This window comes from Centruroides vittatus, unplaced genomic scaffold, assembly GCF_030686945.1.
Source record: "Centruroides vittatus isolate TY-2023 unplaced genomic scaffold, ASM3068694v2 scaffold_576, whole genome shotgun sequence".
In the NCBI taxonomy this organism is placed as follows: Eukaryota; Metazoa; Arthropoda; class Arachnida; order Scorpiones; family Buthidae; genus Centruroides; species Centruroides vittatus.
In genome coordinates, this window is record NW_027122713.1 from 889287 (window position 1) to 911932 (window position 22646).

Consider the following 22646-nt stretch of genomic DNA (forward strand, 5'->3'; position numbering starts at 1 on the left):
AGCAGTCATTACACTAAATAATGACTAATATTATATGATTTTTAAGGTAAAATTATATGTACTATTTATTTGATTTATTTATATAAAGATAAATATTTACACAATCCTACAATTAACACTATTGATGTTGTTATCTTAAAACAGTGGGTTCTGTATTAAAAGTTTATTTTTATCAAAGTTAATTTGCCGAGTTTTAGAGCTAAACTCTGCAGATCAAAATATTTATTGAAACAGCATTAATATATAAAATAGTACTTCTTGTGCATCATTTGTTTATCAGAACCTACATAAAATTTTGAATTTCATTTAAAAAAAAGGCTGAAAATATATTACTTTTAAATGTTAGATATAATCTAATTTAGCAGGAGCTTTTTTTTTAATAACTTGCTAATCGTAGAGTTGTTTACCAATTGGTGATGAATGTTTATCCAGTAGTTGATAAGATACTTCAATATCAGCTGTACTGTTTAATATACTCACTTGGTAATATTGTTCATTAGAAAGAAAAGTGGTTATCGCTGAAGTTATAGAAAAAAAAATAAACAAATAAAGTATGAAAATTTATTATCCTTTGATAGTTGATAGATCCTGTCTCGGTTTGTTTTATAACAAACTCTGACCATTCTTGGAATGATATATCGAATTTATTGATTTTTTTTTTTTAAATCAGTATAGTCGCTGTTATTTTAACATAGATTACAAAATTATTATATGTACGACATAAAACTGGATTAATTAAGTCCGATGCATGTAAATATCCAGCACAAGTTATACATAATTTGTCATACTTCAGCACAAATATATAACAAAATTATTTTTAAAAATTAATATAATATTACCATAACAGTTCATATATTTATTTTGATAGGAAATCATTTTCTTGTGCATTATTAATTTAAAATGAATTCAAACCTTTAAATTTATTAATGTGAACAAGTACAGGCATCCAAAAAGTTGCTGTGCAGTGAGAAATTTGTAATCACATTAGTTATATGTATGCCATTGCATACAAGACCCATAAGTTGTATGTCACGTGTTCCATTTTGCAGTAGATAGTGTTACTGCTTGCTGAAGATTTCTTTTCCAATCACATAATCTCTTACAGAATCAGGCCTAATAGGTCTCTGGACCTCACTTTCCCTGATTTTGGAGCCTCTGGGAAACATTTCCCACATTTGCTGTAGGAGAAACTGCAATAACATACATAAAACTTAAACCTTTTCCACTGCACAGTAACTTTTCAGACACTGTATATCAGAAATGAGTGTGTATAATATACATAAGCTTATAGTAAACTGCTAATCTGTTTAGCTAATAATTTAAGTGATTCTCAAAGCTTCTCTGACACTGTTTGAGTCAACAACCACCAGAAATCTGCCCTTATGTTGATTTTATTTGAAAGAATAATATTTTTGTAAGATCTTGGTAGTCATGATAGTTAACATCTGAAAATATCAAATTATCTTACAAAACAGTGCTATGTGGTTGTTGACATAAACTGTAACTTTGAACTAGATTATTCTTATTGAATTCTGTATTTTTTTTAGTGTATATGTTTTAATATTTCATAAGATAGATTTATAATTTTAATGCTGGTATATTTGTTTTGTTAGTATTTTAAAAGCTAAAGAAGCTCATTAATAACTAATTTTTTTAATGATATTTTCCTCACCTAATTGTTGCTTATTTAATACATTTATAATAATTTTAATTTATATAAGAATTCAAAAATCTTGGAAACTATCTTAAAAGTAATAAACCAAAATGGTATATGACATACTTGCTGATGTATTTGCTTATAGAACAAATCTCTAGCAATGTTTAATTTAACTGTTCTCATTTTTATTATTTGAAGGTAAAGTAAATAAAAGTTTTTAAAGATTATTTTAACAAAAATATTTTAAGATTTTACTGTAAATACTGAAAATTTAAGATTTGTTTAGTTGAAGCAATATGTTTGGAGTAGAATGCAAACCATTTTTCAGCTTTATGATTCATACAGTTAATTCACTAGAATATGAATACCTTAATTTATTTATTTTTAGTTGGATTCTGGGATGAAGTTTTGTTTTTTATTCCCTCCTCATACAAGTGAATTGAAATTTGTATTCGTTGATATTTTAGAGTATATAGGCATATTACAATTAATAAAGTTTGAAGAAGTGTTTATGAAGTTATATAAATAACACATTAAACAACTGTTGTTTTTTCTTTTGTTTTGTGTGTTAAAGGCTTTTAAATAAAAATAAATTACATATGCAAGTAATTTCAATGATGTATTATTGTCTTTCCAGGCAAAATTTTTTAAGGTAGTTTCACATACAGTTAAACTGGTTTTAAAAAAAAAATTGGTGATTTTAGTTGTAATTTGGTTGTTGATTTTTTATAAAATTAATAAGTAAAATAATTATAAAGTTTAAAAAATGTTTCTCTCTTGTCTCTAAAAAGAACTACTCCAAATGCAATTAAAATAAATTTATATTTAAAATCTGAGCACTTTCAATATCTCTTCAGCAGTTTAATTTCATTTAAAATTGTTTTTCAGGTGTAACTAAGCTTCCGAAAATGGCAGAAAGTTTCAAAAACACTTGGATTTTAAATATTTAAAAGTTTATTTTAATAAAGCATAAATTTTAAATAAAACTAACACAAGATTTTTGAATTTATTTCTATTACATGTTATATTGAAGAAATTTAATGTAATCATTTCTTAACTCCACATGGCTATGTAAGAAATTAACCTTCTATGTTCTTTCCATATTTTTTTTTACAAAATGTCCTTAAGATTCTTCCTGCAAGGATTTTAAAATTACTCATTTGGTTTCAAAAATTCTGTAAATCTTGTGTGATCCCTGTAATTATATTAATTTCACATAACATAAAATGAAAGTATATTTTAAATCTAAAGAATAATAAAAATATATCATGAATAGCAATTATACTACTATGAATGTCATTGTGTTCCATCAAATCATAATCTCACACAATCAAGATTCAGTTTATTGCATTCTAATAATAGTAATTTTATGAAAGAACAACAACTCAAAATCAAATGGAATTTTTAAAATTTAGATTAAATTTTTTACATCGTGTTATTTTTATTGTCAGAGAAGTAATGACTTTATTCACTTTTTAATATAAATTTAATAAAGTTTTATGAAAATTTGAAATGATAAAGCATAATAACCCATTAATCATTTATATGAAAGATGTGATTGATAGAGTTATTTGCCATGATAACATACAATTGAAGTTTCTGTTCACGAAATAGTTTGTCTGTCAAAGAATGTACTTTGATTTTTTTTGTAAATGTTCCTTATCATAATTTTTTAAAAGAAGTAACTGTTTAGAATCAATTTTTTAAAGGAAAAAAACTGGAAATATTGACTGCTAGACAGCTTTTAATAAAATGTCTAGCATTTGATAGTTTTTATTTCCTTAAAAAACTGTTTATTCGTAAAATTTACAAGAAAATTAAAAAAAGAATTTCTTTTCATTAGAAGTTAACAAAAGAAAGTACAGGACTTCTTCATTTTTCTTCATCCTATGTTCTTTTCACACCTCTGGAATAAACAGTTACAGTGGAGTCAAGCTTTTAGTGTAGGCTTTTATCTGCCTCAATTTGTAAAACATGTAAAATATTTTCCATTGGCAATGGCTAAAATATATAAATTAACATGCATAAAACTAGTAAATAAATATTTTCTTGTAAATTTTAAATGCAATTATTGTCTTGGCTATTTACTAGTTTTATTAATGTTTTTTTCTTAATTCTTTAGTAATCTGTTTAGACTATTTACTATATTTAATATTTTGACTTAAATAATCATTTTAAGTGTTTTTGGTGCAATTATGATTCTTCATTGTGTAGAAGTTGACTGTATATACAGGGTAATCCATTTTAATTAATACGCTGAAATAATTCGAAAAATACACATCCTACAAAACATCATTGACCAAAAATATTAGACTTTAAGAGGGCCACAATGTGAGACTGTCAGTTTCATCATAGATGATGTTACAGTTGGTGATAATGGGGTCGTCATGTTAAATGGGAATTTCCATTTTTTATTGCTTATTATAATGATTCTACATCAGAAACAAACAAGCTCTTACATAAATATTTCTTTGAGAGATGCAATTAACAGAATTTATGCCACCACTGTGCATTTCACGTGTGGATATCTGTGAAGTTAATTTAAAAAAAGTGGAAGATAACATCATTATTTGATTCCTACTAAGTCCAAGAATTTATTGATAAACTTAATCTTCTAAGAACAGAATTGATACAGTCAGGACTGTCGGAAGTTTAGTATTGAGGCTTTTTTTTTTTTTTTTTAAATAAATGAAATACATTGTGTCTTTATTAATAAAAAGCATTTTTAAAGAATTTATTTTTGTTAGTAAAAATAACATTAATTTACAAAGATAGGAACCTCTACAAGCTTCTAAATTTTCTCTGGGAGTGGAAAATAATTCCCCTATAAACTATCTTGGATATAATTCCAGTAATATTTGAGATAAATGAAACAATTAATTCTTTTTATATAGCTATTCATATTTATATATAAAATCTAAGGAATTTAGATGATGTAGGAGTGATGAAAAGATAAAAGATGAATTTAGTATGTGGTAGAGTTTTAACACAGTGGTGCCTTGACTTAAGAGTTTAATTCATTCTGTGACAGAACTCACAACTCAAATTACTCTTATGTCAAATTAATTTTCCCCATTGAAATGAATTGAAATGCCACAGCAGTTTTTTGTTACATGTTTTTAAATAAGAAAAATGTGCTTATAAATAATGAATATTGTATAAAAACACAATAGAATGTACTGCAATAAATTGGTTTCGTGGATGTTGCAGCATTTGCTGCACAGATAAAGAAAGAAAAGATGGAAAATTCGAGAAATGAGAGACGGTGGCGCTGCACACAACATGGAAGTGAACTAATGCCTATAACACTCAATCATGTGTTTTTCTATAAGCTAGCCTGTCAGACATTAGAAGAGTAACAAAAATGAAGACATTACAGCAGTTTTCTATCTTATTTTTCTTAATCTGTGGTTTGCTGAACCAACTAGCAGTGGGGTTTCTGAAGCTGGCTTGTAACCCAAATTTTAGCTCTTGACTCAAACTTTTATTGAATGATTGAAAATAAATGTGTATAGCATAATGAATGTTGCTAGTTTAATTTCCAGAAAATTTTACTGATTTTTTTTTGATGATGATGATATTTTTTCTGTAAAATTACAGGCAATTACTTTCAATATTTTATAATTTGAAAAAAATCTCTTAAAAGTCGTAACTATTTTAAACTCTATCCATTTAAAGTTATTTAGAAAAGTTTGTCTTTTTTCTAAACTTGATTTATTATAAGGAAATAAATATTTTAAAAATATTTGTAAGAAGTTATTTTACAAATACAGTAATACCTTGGTTATTGTCAATTTTTTCCACAAAAAATTTGCCTCGGATTTCGTCAGCATGCTCGTGTGATTTCACTGCTAATTTTGCGAAAACAGAGGGTGACCCACACATTTTCCTCCTCAGTGTGGCATTGTTTCTCGTTGTGTGAGCATTACCCTTGTGCATCTAGCCAAATTTCCTTTCCTTTCCTTTTAGCTCCATCTTGGGAAATGCCACATTAAATGTTCATTTATTCTTTACATTAGTCTTTTATATTCATTTTTTATATTAATTTCTTATTGCTTTTAGTATTAAACACTATTTATTCTCTATAAAATGTGTTTTTGGTACGTATTTTGGATTGTCTAGAATGAATTAATTGAATTTACACTGATTCATATGGAAATAATTGCCTCGGTTTTCATTGGTTTCGAATTTCGTCAATGATTATTTCAAACGGATTATGGGATTATCTACAAAACCGAGGTATCACTGTAATTTCATCCAAGATCTGTTATAAGAAATTTGACTGATAAACAGATAATTTATATTGTATAAATATTTATCTGTATATTGATGTATCTAATCACAGTACTTGAAAATAAAATGTTAATATTATTTTATTTACATTTTTCTTTACGAGTATTGTTGACTTATTGTTTACTATTGTTAATAGCCAAACAAATCTAAATCCAGATTATTTTTGGGTTACAGTTAAGCTAATTATTAATGGATTAAATTAAGGAATTTGATCTGAAGGTAGGATGCCTTATGCAAAGATAAATAATTAGAAATTTCTCTTGGGTTTTGATTAATAATTTAGAAAAAGGAAACTAGTGTTGCTACTGCTGCTTTCCTTAGTCATAAACACTTATTTTCAACAGAATTATAAATTTTTTAATGTTTGAATTATAGAATTATTATATATGGAGTTAATGGTAAGATCATAAAGTGAAACAAAGTTATAAAAAAGTAAATTGAGTGTACCTACTGATGAGAACCTAGAATAACGTTATGTGATCTTTCCTTATTGGCCTTTGACCCAACTTGTGCATATATTTATATTTTATGGAGTTTAACTAAATAGTAAGCATATGTATTTATAAAAGATATTAATTTTTTATGTGCATTTTACTGACTTAAAAAATGCAAAGCATATATATAAAATAGAAAACCATTATCATAAAAATGTGTTGTTTTTTTTTGTATTTGCATAAAACAGATATTGCATTTAAATTAGTATTATTACTTTAAGTTGTTTTAGGAGAATTTTATATGAAAATATCTTCTTCTTTCTTCCATCAGTAGGAAATGTCATTCCAAAATTAAGTATAAAGTTGTCAGAGTATCCTCAAGGAACCCAAAAATTGCTAATTAATTTTAAAAAACTTAATCAATGTTAATAAATTGCAAGCTTTATAATTAAAATTTTAAATGTTATTGCTTGATCTTTTCTAAGCTTCTTCGAGCATACTCATATAAAATTAATATGCATTTCATCATCATCCATCAGCATGCTATAAATACACAATTGTTTTATATTCAAAGGAATTTTAGTCTTCAGATTATGGAATAAATGGAAGTTTATATTGCTTATTCTGTAGCACTGTATCCCAAAGAATTTAGGATAAATAATTCTTGGAGTCCTTGAAGAAGTTCTGATGATCTGAATTATCATTCTTTATATGAATCTTGTATAAATATGTTAAGTTTTCTAAAACCATTCTAAAGGAAAGCATGTGAACTTGGCTTGCAAAAAAATTGCATCCTTTTGTTTTCAGAAATCTCTAAGTATGGTTACTTAATACATTAATAAAGAAGTACTGTATTTATTCTAATAAACAGCATGCTGTCTGTAACTATTTCATCTTGTAACTGTGCTGTTTACTAGAAAGCACTTACTATTAGAGGATTATTATTATTTCTATTCTTTGGGAATTTGGTGCAATTATTATACAAGGGCGACTACAAATAGAATGAATCTGGCAGTTTTATTTCGCTTTATTATTTGAACAACAATGCAATACTCTATGCATGCGTACACACACACACACTACTCTTACCCTAAAATAAAAATGTTGAATATAATGTGCAATTTTTCAGTTTACAGTATGTCTTTACATAGACAATGCACTTACTATTATAGGATGCTAGCTACAATTTTTTCCATCTTACAGCTGTCATGTTTATTAAAGGATGCTTAGGTTAATTCCTATACTACAAGATAATTTTTGATAAAAAATAAAATTTTGCAAGAATGTTATCTTTGGAATTTATATTATAATTTTGCTTATACTTTTAATATCAACTAGATTTTATACTAAAAGTCGAAAGTAATATTAAAGGTTGCTATTTTTATTGAAATAAATATAAGATATATATAATGCACTTTGAAGTAGTTGACAATTGTCGTTTTAAAATTGCCGCATTGTCCTATTTTTCTAACCACATTTATGGCTAAAGAAAAAAAAATCACTGTTTTTTTAAATATATATGTATTTTTATGAATATTTCCTCTACACAAACTCCTAATTTAATCTGTTTTGTGATGTGTTGGTTTTGAATTAATATCCTGTAATTTTATATTTTGGGACCATTAATGTTCATCTTCATTAATTTCTATTAATGTAAAGATGTAGGAATGTTAAAATTTTTATTGAATTTAATAGAAATGATAGTAATTCAATGTAATAACTTATATTATATTGATTACATATACTTCTCTTTAGTACAAATGATTAAATTAAGGAAATTTACAGTTAAATCATCAGCAAAACTTGCTATACAAATGTTATTGGCTGCTTAAGCTGTTGTCATCAGATTCGAATAGTGAATAAATAATTCTCATGCACAAAGATGTTTAGAATGTCATTAGCCTTCTTTGAATTATTAAATCTCTTAAGATAACTGCTAAAAGTAGCAAAATTTCTTTGTTTGTATTATAAACTAGTAGCCCAGGATGCCCCTTAGTGGGCGTTCTAGCAGCAGCGGTGTCATTCCGTGGTATAAATAATAAATTTATATTACAAATAAAAATAATAATATACTGAATTTCTCATGGCGTACACTACTAAAACGCAGTAAAAAACGCAAAAACCGCATTTATTGTTATTTTAATATTGTTACGCAAAAAACTGAATTTATTGTTAATTTAAATAATAGCTAGGGGCACTCCTAGTGGCCATTTTTGGCATACTGTGACAGAGACTGTGCAGTTTTTCAGTTTTATATAGTAGATTTTGCTGATAATTAAAGGATTCAGTATAAATTTATTGTGATAAACAGCTTAGTTACATTATGCTTTTTATAAATTGCAAGTTGCATTTCTTGGAAATTTTACAGTTAGTTTAAAATGTAATCATAATGATTTTAATTCCTTTCTCAGAATAGATGCACTTAAAATCATTTGAGGCTCATCACAAAAATTTCCGAGTAAAACTGATTGTGATTCTGAAAATTTCTATGATCTTAAACTTCCTTAATTTATTAATATTAAATTGGAGGAAGGAAAAATAATTTTGTGGTTTTGATTAATTCAAAATTAAATTTTATAGACATAAAATCTTTTAAAATAAATTCTAGTGAAAATAATATGTAATTAGGTTTATAATTTTTAAAATCGGAACTGTTTAACCAATATAAATAATTTTGATTTCGTAATTGTAATGGATTAGAAGAAAATTGCTTTATTAGAGTTTAAAGCCTTAGGCAAATTTGTTAATGAATTATTTTTGTTTTGTGTACTCTAGGTTGGATTCTTTCCTTGTGAATGTGTAGAAGTCATAGGAGACAAAGTACCTCATACTATTAAAGTACCCAAAGCTCCGACTAAACCAGGTTTGTTTAAAATACATATTTAAAATAAATTTAAGGTTTCTGTCTTGAAATATTTTAACACTGCTCATGAGAAGCTGTTTCATTAGTATGCTAAAAGTTCCAGTTTCGTACCACATTCATCAATTATAAATCCAATAAGAAAATACTGTGATATTTAATTCGAAAACAAAGTAGTTTATTAATGCTGTTCCAAACTGTTAATGATTATTGTTATAAGTTTTTATTACAAAGAAAATAACTGTTATAAATGACTAAGATAAACATTTTAAACATTTCCATAGTTACATTCCTTCAAGAAAAACTTATACAAATTGAGAAATTAGAAATTAACACGACAAATCCAAGTTTTGAATTCTAATTATAAAAGCTATTTTATGTTCAGATAATTGATTTATTTAGTCATGTATTAAAGACAATAAAAAATTATTTCTGGAATGTTAGAGAAATAATCACTGTTTTATTCATAAACAATTCTGTTGTTACTTTAGATTATTAAAGTAATTTTATTGTTGAGAGTTTGTATTAAATCAAGAAAACATCACAGTCATTTGTCATTTCATAATTGTCTAGCAGTAATGTGATAATGACATAATAGCACTGAAGCTTAGTGCAGATCCATGATATCGGTTATATTGGGTGCACCAGGAACACCTGATGGTTTTTAAAATAATGTAACACTTCAGGGTAAAGGATAATTATTGCTTTACACAGATACATATTTTTTAAATGGAGAATGGAATGTTTAGCACTTGAAAGCAACATTTTGTAAATGACCACACTACCATGTCCTGCAAATTAAAATTTAAAAAGTGTCAAATATCTCTAAGCACCCTGTGTAACTGGATCAGAATATAACTCATATTGATTTATATATAGAGGAATAAACTAACAATATTATTTCATAAACCAATTAACACAGTTATTCTTAACATTCCTACCAACTCCCAGTTGTCATTTATTGTAACTTGTAGATAATTTATAATTTAGAATAAAAAATTATTGTTTTTCCATTTTAAAAGAGAAACTGAGGAATAATTTGTATTAATTATTAATTATTAATATAATTAGTTTTTTTATTTGTTTTAAAATTAAAGAACGTGTATGTTGGTTACCATGAAACACTCTTGACTGAATTTTGTTTGGAAAAAAGTTAGTTTGCTCGTTGAAAATGTGCCTTATTAATGAATGTTGTTACAACTCTTAAATAAAAGGAGCAATTGTATGAAAGATCAAGATAAACTGGCACTTAAGGAATGTCTATGGAGGTATTGCTGTGAAAATGTTTTCCTAGACATTCAGTAAGCATCTGTGAATGTTTGGCACCGATTTGCTTTTTCGGCATAAGAAACTCAATCATTCTCTTCTTATCTTGATTACTGTAATTAGTTTCTCAGATAAGGAATAGTTGTAATTTGATCAAGATAAAGATGTAAATGATTTTTTTTTCCACTTTCAGAGAAAAAATAATTGTAACAACAATTAAAGAAAATATTACAAGAATCAAATATGATATTCTAAAATAATAGAAAAATGATTTATTAAACTGGATAAACAAAATAATAATTACTGTAAAGTTAATTTTGATCTATGAAATTATATCTTATTGAATCAAAATTGATTAGATTAATGTTAATTACTAATATAATTGGTATTAGTAAAGGATTTCAATTAAAAACTTCTTTATAAAAAGAGGAACCACATGTAAAGTCTCCAGATTCTTGGCTTTTAAAGACTACAGTAGCATCACTTTATCAGCAGTTACTTTTACAATCAATATATTAGTGTGCTATAATATGTTATACTTAAAAAATTTTATATTGTAAAATGTAATTTTAAAGAAGTGTTGATATTATTTGTATGTATTTAGTTGTTATAATTTAGAACTTGGTCATCCAATTTATCTGTATTTATAGAAAAGAATAGGATGGCTGAGAAAAAAGAAATAAAAGCAGCCAGTTTGTACAAGAGAGGGTCTTTAGAAGAGAAAGAAATGTAGATTGGAATACTTTTTCCTTCTCTGTAAACTACTGTTTTAAGCATATTTCAAATACATTTCTTTTTATCTTCTTACAATCTTCTCTTATACAAATTATTCAAGTAAAGTTCTGAATTATGATGATTGAAATAGTTGTTTTTTTGCAAAATAAAACCTGCTTAAAAAGACAAAAATCAAACATCATTTCATAGCTTTTCGTTTTACATTTAAAATACGTTTTTTTATTAATAAATATAACTTTCAAGCACTTCTTTTAAGAAAAGCTTCCTCAACACAACATAAAAAATAATAAATTTTTCATTTTATGATTATTACTTAATGACATGTTATGCTGGAATCATACATATCAAATAATATGATTAATTATTCATTCTGTAGAACTTTGTAAAATAGAATCAATAAATTTTTCAGTTTTCATTGACATATGCAAAACTACACAGTAGATTGACTTGATGGTTTCTAGACATTGAAACATTGATATACCAGTATTTAACTATATCTAAAAAATGATAAATTAAATTTTTTAATTAAGTCTTTCATTTATTTATGAATATAAAGTTATCAGTAAAAAAATTTTAAGTTTTTAATCAAAATTTCACCTGTTCATTCGTATTGTTATAAAACAGTTTGCATCAGTCACAATTTACTTGGCATTTCCATTTCTTCTGTATTGCTGATTATAGGAGTAAATTGTTGGAGATGAATTTTTCTAATGGAATTGCATATATTACACTGAAAAAAAGGCTCCAATGAAAGGTCATCTCTGCAAAGAAAGACTTTTTGTTCCTGTGATTGGACATAACGGAGAGGGAAGACAACTTAGTTTCTTGGAATTTTTAATTTTTAGAAAAAATAATACTCCAGCCATTTCAATTGAAATTGTAATTGAAAAAGTAATATATTAGAAATAAAGGAGCATTTATCCTTCCACAATTATTCTCAAATATTCATTTTATAATAAATTGAATAGATCAATGTATTAATTAGAATAAAACATCAGAGTAAAATAAAATCAACTTAAAAATGGTGTTTTATGAAACTACTAATTAATAATACAGTAAAATCTGTCCAAAATGGAACCTGAATAAAATGGAAACCTACCTAAATGGGGAAAAGTTCTTTGGAATGGAGCAATTTTCTATGTTGAAAAAAAAAATAACCTGTTCAAAACAGCAACCTGCCAAACTGGAAAAAATATTCAATACTGTACAGATCAGTTTACACAGGTTTTACTATAATAATTTTCTATAAATAAAGTTAAATTATATTTTAAAGACTTCATTTAAGAAATGAAAACTTTTGCTGTTAAGCATGAAATTTTTTTCTGGGATAAACATTTTTACTAATTGAATTAGCTATTTTCAGATTCCGATACAACACAAAAACAAACTTTAATATTTTTAGAATTTCAGATATAATACACATGTTCACAATTTAAAAATGATTTAAATCTATGAACATTGCATGCATTCTACTGATGTATACTTAAAAAGATTACCAAAAATATAATATAAGAAATTAATTATAAGATACAAGTATTTAACAATATAATAATCACTATTTTTTGGATGTAGTTTCTGAATCTCTCTGGTTTATATCTCTCTCTTATAAACTGTGTTTGTAAATATATTAATGTAATAGCCTCTGTGTTATAAATAAGATGAATACATACAGGATAGTTTTGTACTTACCTCATATTAAGTGCAGTTGCCTTACTTATAGTATGGCATAAATGATATAACTATAGTAATTGCTTCATAAGTGTAATGCTACAAAATAAGTTAAACATACAAATATTTGGACACTTACATGCATTTTTAATAAATTAAAGATGATATATTTGCAAATTTTCATTAATCTAAGTTGATTTTTTAAAATGTAATAACTAATTGAAGTGTACTGAACTGTTGAATAAAAGTACAAGAAAATCAATATCATGAAAACCTTTCAGCAGCAAGGAAATAAACCATTTGTTAATTAATGCTAGTGTTTTTTGTTATTTTATATGTTCTGTTCTGCCGAGTTAAGTTTTGGTTGCCCAAAGAAAGTTATTTAAAATGATTAAACAAATGGTTTATTTCCACGGTGTTGATTCTGTGGTAAGTAATAATTTTATAACGAAAAAAGACTGTTTTTGAGTAAAATCTGATGTTGCATTTTATAAAGTATTAAATTGTGTAATGATTCAAACAGGAAAAAACAAATTAATATCATGATTTCATGCATTGTATCTTATTGTATCAAGTATACATACACATATACATACACAAATATACAGAATTAACACTTCATCTCTCTAATTTACTTCTAGGAAGTCAGAAATTGCACAGGATATCTCTGAATGGATTTCATAAAATATATTTTAAAAATTTACATTACTCAGACGAATTGAAAAAAATTTCAGTTATTATTTTGCTTCTTCATGTACTTGTTTCACTCAAGCATACAAAGAATTTAAGCTCATGTTGTTGCAAAAATAACTTTACTTCAAAAAACGATTAATTGTGTAAATTAATTGATAACTTAATGATTTAAACATTTTTTTCTAGCTTCATTTAGAAAGTAATTTAATAAAATATTAAATAATTTTATAGTAGAATGTATTTTAAACAGTATACTGTTGAGGACGAAACTAGGAAAAGAATAAACTAAAAATATTCTGGAACTGTTACAGAAACAGGTCTCATCATCAGGTTGAAGATTTCCCCAATTTCTGGGGAAATCTTCAACCAGATGACCCAGATTTCCCCCATCTTTGCCAAGATCATCGGTAATAGCAAGGCAGACATTGGGTAGATATTATTCCTCAGATTAAATAAATCAGTTATTCAAACCTACATTTTTCATAAACTTGTGTTGACAATGAAATTAGTGTGTGAGAGATATCCCTTCAAATCACTGAGTGTTTGAAGCTTTATGTATGAAACTGCTTGTTCATACTTATCAGATACCAAAAAGTGGATTATGGCTTTCAATTTACTTATTCTTTATTATAATTTATATTTATTATTATTACAAAATATTTAATTTTCATATTTTTTCTTTGTGTCAGGAATCTGATTTATTTATAGTATATAATTTCATTCAATGGATTCTTTTCTTTTAATGTAAAATAATTACATCTTAAATAATAAATTATTATCATTTTTTTCTTTTTATGAAAATAAACTTTTTTGACACATCTTGAGTTATTTTAATATCTTGTTACCAGCAAAAAACATTGGGCTTAGCTACAAGAACACTATACATTTAAATTTTACAGATGTCCAATACATCATAATAAGATCTTGATAGTAAGATATATATACTGAGATTCATAGAGTAGTTAATTATCTGTAATATTTTCATTGTAGATTGTTAATAATAACTTTAATTTAGTAAGCTTCCACTATTGTAGATGTGTAATGGCTAATTACTAAAGTAAAATTTCCAGATTCTGTCACTTATTGTCAAATTAATTAACTTAAATTTTTTTATAGGACTTTATTTTTTTATTCTTGAAGGACTTCTTTAACTATAGAAAAATTCTGTAAGAAATAAACTCTGTTAAAACAAGAAGTTAAAGAAATTTTGTTTTGTGATTATTTAAATTAGCCTATTGTTTGTTGATATTTTCTTACAGACAAATTGTGTATGTTGAATAGAGCAAGAATATTTAAAAATAAAAGAATGTCACGTCATAAAATTTGTTCCGATAAGTTCTTATATTACAGTGTATCACCAGAATAGCTTTTATTAGCATTTTCTTGTTACATTATGTTTTTTGTTTGAGAAGATCATAATGTTAAATAATGAAAAGAATTGAAAAACATTTCTTCTGCTATATATTGTATGATTAAAGAACTTGATTTTGTGCTTTAGGATTATGCGAATATCAAAGTGAATGGAGGTAATCTTTACGTAAACTTTGAAACATGTTCTTGTTCCAAAATTCCAGAATACACAGAGACAGTTTTATCTATTTTGAAAATATTTTTCAGAAGTCTGCCAAGAATTGTATTTGTTATAGCTACAAAAGAATTTCAAAAGATCCATTCAGTTTTTTCATAAACTATTCATTCTTGCTGCTGCATATCTATCATTTATGGAAGAGACTATAAAAGATAGATATTCATTTGGTATTGGGCTAAAATTTTTTTTCTTGAATTTGTTGTCTTTAATAATTGTATATTAACAGTACTTCATTATCAGGTTGTACACAAAGATTTAAAAAGGAAAATTATAAAAAAGGAAAAGAATGACCTGTTTGGAGTAAAGCATAAAAACATTAATTGCAAAAATTACTATTTTACTTTAAAAATATTGTAACGTTTATTACGAGGGTGGTTTTTTCAAGCTTCGATGGTCCATAAAACAGAGACAAGTGTAAATAAAAAAAGGAATTTATTACCAAAAGTTAAGTACAAACATGGTTACTTTTTGACATAATCACCATGAAGATTGAAGAATTTGTCATATCTGTGATGAGCTCTTCCATCTCCTTGTCATAGAATGTTGCTGCCAGTGAATTCAGATGGACTTAACAACATTGTTTTGAAGATCATCATTAGTCTCAAACCTCTGCCCTGCTAGCCACATTTTCAGTTCAGGAAAGAGGTGGAAGTCTTTCACACATTAAAAAGTTTTTAAGCTGGGTGGAAGTCTTCACCACCTTTAAACACCCAGTGTATAGCCTTGATTTAGCGCCGAGCGACTTCCAGCTCTTTCCTGAACAGAAAAAGTGGCTAGGAAGGTAGAGGTTTGAGACTAATGACATTCTTCAAAACAACATTAGGGTCCATCTCAATTCACTGGCAGCAACATTCTATGACAAGGGGATGGAAAAGCTTGTCCAATATGAGAAATGCCTTAATCTTCACAGTGATTATGTTGAAAAGTAACCATGTTTGTACCTAAATTTTGGTAATAAATTCCTTTTGTTATTTACACTTGTCTTTATTTTTTTTTTTTTTTATGGTCCATCAGAGCTTGAAAAAAAAATCCTACATATATTAAGGAATTATAACAGAGTGGACTCAACTTTTAACTAGAAACAATAGAAATTCAATTGTTAATTCATTTCTGAACTGTTTTTTTTTTTTTTCTTAGGCTATTGTTAAAAATAATGTGTGTTAACAATAATTATAAAATGTACTTTATGTGAAATTAAGATGAAAATAATACATTTGGTAATATATATAGAACCACACAACACACATTGTGTGCATGTATCTGAAAGGTTTGTCATAAATATTCTGCATTTATATCAAAAGAACATACTTTTAAAGATTGCAAAATCATCTTTGTAAACCTGTTACTTAAAAAAAACTTAATAGAAGTACAAATTATACTTCAGTGATATATATATATATATATATATATATCACTGAAGTAATTTGTACTTCTATTAATATATATATATAATTGCATGTGTGTGCGTGTGTAGAATAATTAAAATGCATAAGTCATTTTCATGTTTGACAGGTTAAAAGAAAAATTAAGCCAAATTATTTTAATATTATTTTTAAAAAAGTCTAGTATTTTAGTTATAAAAAATATACAGAATTGAAAAACCTGTTATGGAAATGTAAAAGGGAAGCTGTATGAATGACAATAAATATTAATTCAGATTGAATTGTAATAAAATTTATTAAAGAAGTCTGATTGGGTTAAGAACGGGTTTTATTATTATTTTTTAAAGTTAATATTTGTCATTACATCTGTTTACATTATTTTTTTTTTAATGAACAATTACAAACTGGTTTCTGCGATTATGTTTAATTCTGTCTACTTGATTTTTGAATAGTTTGATTTATTTGAATTATGCAAAATTAGACAAATGATTGGTTCTGAAAGAACTATTGAGAATTTCAAAGCTGTAATAATGTTATAAAGAGCAAAAGAAGGAAAAACAACTTAAAATTTATGAGCAAAAATATACTTTTATTATTATTATTATTGAAAGCAATAATAATAGCATTATTAGATGTTTGGAATGCATTAATGAAAGCAAGAACAATATGTTGTTACTCAAAGTACTAGCAAAAAATGTATTTTTGGTTGTTTAAATCTTTGTTTGTATCATAGTTTTGTACTTTAATACATTAAAATATTAAAACTGCTGTATGAAAATTTGATAAATTATGTCATACATTATAAAATACAAAAAAAAGACTTGTTTATTTACTTTTGATTTTTAACTGAGTACAAAACATCAAGTATTATGAATGGTGGCACCACTATTGTAATGCACAGTAGCAAGGTCAAGTCTGTCATAGTATACAAATTTAACAGGTTCTGAAGTGCGTCTCAGGTTGCTGTCATAAACTCTCTGTAAATACTCTGGAGCCCTTTTTTGTTAATGTGCAGCCCCCAGCCAAGATTTGTGGTGCATACTTGAACTTATGCTAAAATGAAATTTAATATTGGTGATCTTGCAAACTATTAATATTACCTTAATGCATTTGCATCCAGTCAGAAAATTGCAATAGTGAATTTTATGTAAGAACTTTAACCACTCTGCAGTGACCGACGGATATATCCATCAAGGGCAATCGTGTAGCACTTGTGACGATGGCTATATCCGCAAGAGAATTTTGCAGATATCGCCAAAAACTACCGTAAAAAAAATTCACATAAAAAACAAAATTATGTGACAATAAAAAAGGACTTTACTTTACTAGACATAACTGTTTACAAAATCTTTTTCCAAAACGGTAATGAGAAAAAATACTTAAAAAATTTCTCACGTTTATTCTCCACTACATAGGGATAGCACCATATCTGACAAACCCACTGCAGAGCTTAAAAGGTTAAGAGCTTTTAGTCTAATTGTAATTAAATTTAGCACAACGTATATATTTGTGCTATGTATATATTTTACTAAATAAAGATGCAGTTTATAAATAACTGAATTATTTAATGTCATATATACTGTGATGGAATGGATTTTGAATTGTCATATTTAATAATACAATTGTTCTTAATATTTCTATAATATGTTAGCATTCATTTATGTGAGATTGGATTATTTGGATTCTTGATTAATTCACACTTGTAATTTTGCATTAATAAATTTTACTATAAAATAAAAGTATTGGGTTGTTCGGAAAGTTCATAGCACTTTTTAAGAGAAATAAAAGAAATTGTTTTAAAGCTAAAAATATACTTTTATTCCATTATGTATGCGCCAGAATATGTTTTTAATGACATGTTGCCATCTATGGGGGCGCTTCATGATATACCCTCTTTGTAGAACTTTCCAGTTTTTCCTGCCAAAAACTGATCCATGTGGTTTTTGCAAGCTTCCAAAGTATCGAAGTTTTTATCGTGAAGGGAATTTTGCAGAGAATGGAACAAATGGTAGTCCGACAGGGCAAGGTTGGGTGAGTAGGGGGGTGGGGTAAAACATCCCAGCCTAGTTCCAATAATTTTTGGTGTGTTTGTAAAGACGTGTGAGATCTGGCATTATCTTGGTGAACACAATGCCTTTTCTATTGGCCAGTTCTGGACGTTTTTTTTTAATTGCCATTTTCAGCTTATCCAATTGGGAACAATACTTATCAGAATCAATTGTTTGATTCTGTGGAAGCAGCTACTAGTACAGGATTCCTTTCCAATCCCACCAGACAGTGAACATGACCTTCTTTGGATGAAGACCGGCCTTTGGAGTTTTTAATGGTGATTCATTTTTCTTACCCCATGATCGTTTTACAGTTGATGTTATAAATGATACACTTTTCATCACCTGCCACTAAACACTTCAGAAAAGGGTCATTTTAATTTCGCCTTTCAAGAGAATCACAAATGGAGATGCGATCCATTAAGTTTTTTTCCGTTAAGTCGTGAGGTGTCCAAATGTCATAATGATTCACATATCCGAGCTTCTTTAGATGTTGAAATACAGTACTATTTGATGACTTCACTATGTCTGCAATCTCTCAAGTTGTGTAATGAGGGTTTTCATCCAATAATGCTTAGATCTGGTCTTCTTCAATAACAGGAGGTCTTCCTGAGTGAGGAGCATCTTCAAGGCTGAAATTACCCGTTTTAAATTTTGCAAACCACTTTCGAACAGTTGATTCTGCTACAGCACTCCCACCATAAACATCACATATCTTTTTTGCTGTTTGTACAGCATTTTTGCCTTTACGAAAAAAAGAAAAGAAACAAGTGTCAATAATGCACTTTGTTCGCATCCATTTTTGCAATGAGACAAATTAAACTCTATTTGAATAATCTTAACGATTTTTTTTGTAATGGACGCGTCTCAAGATCATTTATCGTAATATTCATTGGTTTGTACAATTCTAATCATTTTTGCATGAATCGGTGTCTCAACTGTCAGCTATCAAAATTGCTACGAACTTTCTGAACAACCCAATAGTTGTTTCCTATAGATATCAATATTGTGAGCAATATTATAAAATTTTAATAATTGTTTTGAGTAGTTGAACTAGTAACTTGTACTGTACATTAAATAATGTCCAGATGATTGATACAGTAAAGTTGGTAGCCAGTTCGGTGGCAGATTCGCCTTTTGAGCTTTAGTAAATTCTCAGTTTTCTCAAATAATTTAACTTATAAACCTCTTTATTTCCAATTTTCTGAAATGATTAGATAATTAAATGAAACAATTGTTTAAGAATTTATATTTGCAAACCTTGATATAGCACTATCCTTGTAAAACACCAGTGATTACTTGAGAAGAGATTTATCCACATAAATATTAAATACAGAATCCTTTAGTGTATATGAATTACTAAATATAAGATTTTGCATGCAAATTTCATTGTTATCACCAAATCTTAGGTTTTTCAAACACTGACAGCCATATCAAACTCGTGTAGACCTCATTACTAGAACTAATTCTTATTGCTTGAAATACCTTAATTTAGCTTGATGTTTCAGTTTAATGCTAGTTTTAAGGATGAAAAAATAGTGACAATAAATTAAAGTTCAAGAATATTTTGATAACAAAACATTTCCTATCAAAAAATACTCTCAGACTTTGATTATTTGATATTAGTTTTAAAAAATTTTCAATTGCATTTTGTTTCAAAGTATCCTGTATTTTGCTATCTAATCTTATAAAAATTTTGTTAGTTGCTCTAAAAAATGCATGAACAGTTTGGACTTGTATAAAAGTTGTTTTCAGTTGATAAAACTTTAAACAATAGCTGAGTTAACTAAAGTTTTATTCTGTTTATCAAATTTAAGTAGTCAACAAAGTTAAAATCAAATATGAATTTAATATATATATATATTGCCAAATTGAATAAAAATTGCATTTAAAATTGTTTTGTTGCAGTTTTAAGAAAACATGGCAAGCTGATTGCTTTCTTTCGGTCATTTCTACTTTCTCGTCCTTCCAGAAGGAAGTTAAAACAGAGTGGAATATTAAAGGAACGTGTTTTTGGTTGTGATTTGGGAGAACATTTATTGAATACTGGAAGAGAAAGTAAGTATATCCGGTAGTTATGTTTTTAAACAAGCTGCTTTGGATATAGGATTAATTTATTGTTGAAAATAAAAAATAGATTGTTTATATTGAATTATTATTTGCATTATATTACAGGTGTCACCTGATTAATGCAGTTAATTAATCCCTCAATCCTACTGTATATATTAAAATATGATATCTATATTAAGTAAAGACAGCCAGTAAAGCTACATAAATTAAAGCCTCTGTTGTGTATATAAAGGGATTAAATTTTGTGCAATAAACAAATCCTGTTAATCAAGGGATACCCATATATTTACAATTAAATTTATACATATTTTTTCATAAAATTTGAAGCTATTTGTTTATTTGTAGTTTGAATTTATATACAAATATTATAATAATTTCAAATGTTTAGTAAGTATAGATTAATTTGTATAATTGGTATAAGATAATTTTTTGTACATAAAAAATTATCTTATATCACTTTGCACTGCTTAATAAATATTCTTATATCTTATGCACTGCTTAATAATTGGGATACATTCGAAGAATGTATCCCAATTATTAAGCAGTGCATACTCATACTTCAATATTACAATAATGATGGTTACAAATGAATCTTTTCTTATTTGATTAATAGATAAACATTCCTAGTTTTTAATGATTACTTTTTAAACATTTTATCTTTATATATATATTATGATTTTAATTTTAAAAAAATATGTATTAACTTTATAGTTCCATTGGTTTTAAAGTGCTGTACAGAATTTATAGAAGAACATGGGATAGTTGATGGAATATATAGACTATCTGGTGTCAATTCAAATATACAGAAGCTCAGGTATTTATGACATAAAAATTCATTACTAAAAATTTTAAAAATTATAAATTTAAGAAGTACTTTACGATGAAGTGGATTTTTTTCTATTTATTCATTTATTTACTTAATATAATTAAATATATGAAATATTTTGCTTAAAATCATCATAACACATTTTCTCATCTTTCTCAAAAGAAAAAAAAAAATAGAAATGGCAGCATTGGAAATCAATGAATGAATCATCATGAAATTTTTTAACACATAGATGAAGCCTGTGAGCAAGCGCAGATGAAGTAATCTAGTATCATTATATGTAAACAACATCACTAGACTTGATATGCTATAAGCTAGACACCAACCAAATGCCGAAATTCTATTGGGCTAGATATGGCTAAATACTAAATAAATTATGTAACCAATTTGGCACTAGAGGGAAGCATTAGGCACCATCTCTTATTAACTTTAATAATTATAATTTTTAATTAATTAATTTTAAATAATTTAGAACCACTGGAAGAAAAAATCAGCCCGGAGCAGGACTCGAACCCACAACTCCTGCTTACTGTGCAGATGCATTGCCAGTTACGCTATCCAGACCTCCAGTTCGATTTCCTCTTCCAGCATATATAAGCTAACATTATAACCATCATTTGTTTAGATGATAATTTGAAAACGTTAGGGCTTACTTTAGACTAAAATTGAGATAATTTGTGAATATCTTAAAATTAAGGTAACAATGTTGTATCAGAAGGGCAGGTGTATTTGGGTATTGTATATTTTGTCAAAAATCCCTATGTAAATTATCTTGTAGTTGGTACGTGAAATATAAAATTCTTTGAGTTGACCAATGTTATGAGACAAGTCAATTGAATCAAATGCTTTCTTATTATTTAGTGCTATGAATAATCATCAGATGACCAAAAAAGTTGCATTATGTATGCTGGAAATAATTATTTATAATGCATACATTTTTCTTCTGTCAAATAACTGATTCTTATCATAAAATGTTTGATATTCAGGGAGAAGTTTGTTTGACTGGAGATAAAATGCCAAATATTGCAAAGAGAATCAGGATGAGGATAAATTTAATTATTTAGATGCTATTCCACCCAATGAGAAAAAAGGAAATACTGTGTTTGACCAAATCATGCCAAGCATG

General features: G+C 26.8%; 1 protein-coding gene across 5 annotated transcripts in view; it reads left to right on the forward strand.

Moving 5' to 3' along the window:
• The window catches only part of LOC136989515 (uncharacterized), a 127456-nt gene that overhangs the window by 81594 nt on the left and 23216 nt on the right, over window positions 1–22646 (forward strand). For all 5 annotated transcript variants that reach the window (XM_067287701.1, XM_067287700.1, XM_067287703.1 and 2 more), the window contains 3 exons: window positions 9160–9247; window positions 20533–20682; window positions 21406–21508. In XM_067287701.1, the coding sequence (XP_067143802.1) occupies window positions 9160–9247; window positions 20533–20682; window positions 21406–21508 (341 nt within the window). The remainder of the gene's footprint in view (window positions 1–9159; window positions 9248–20532; window positions 20683–21405; window positions 21509–22646) is intronic.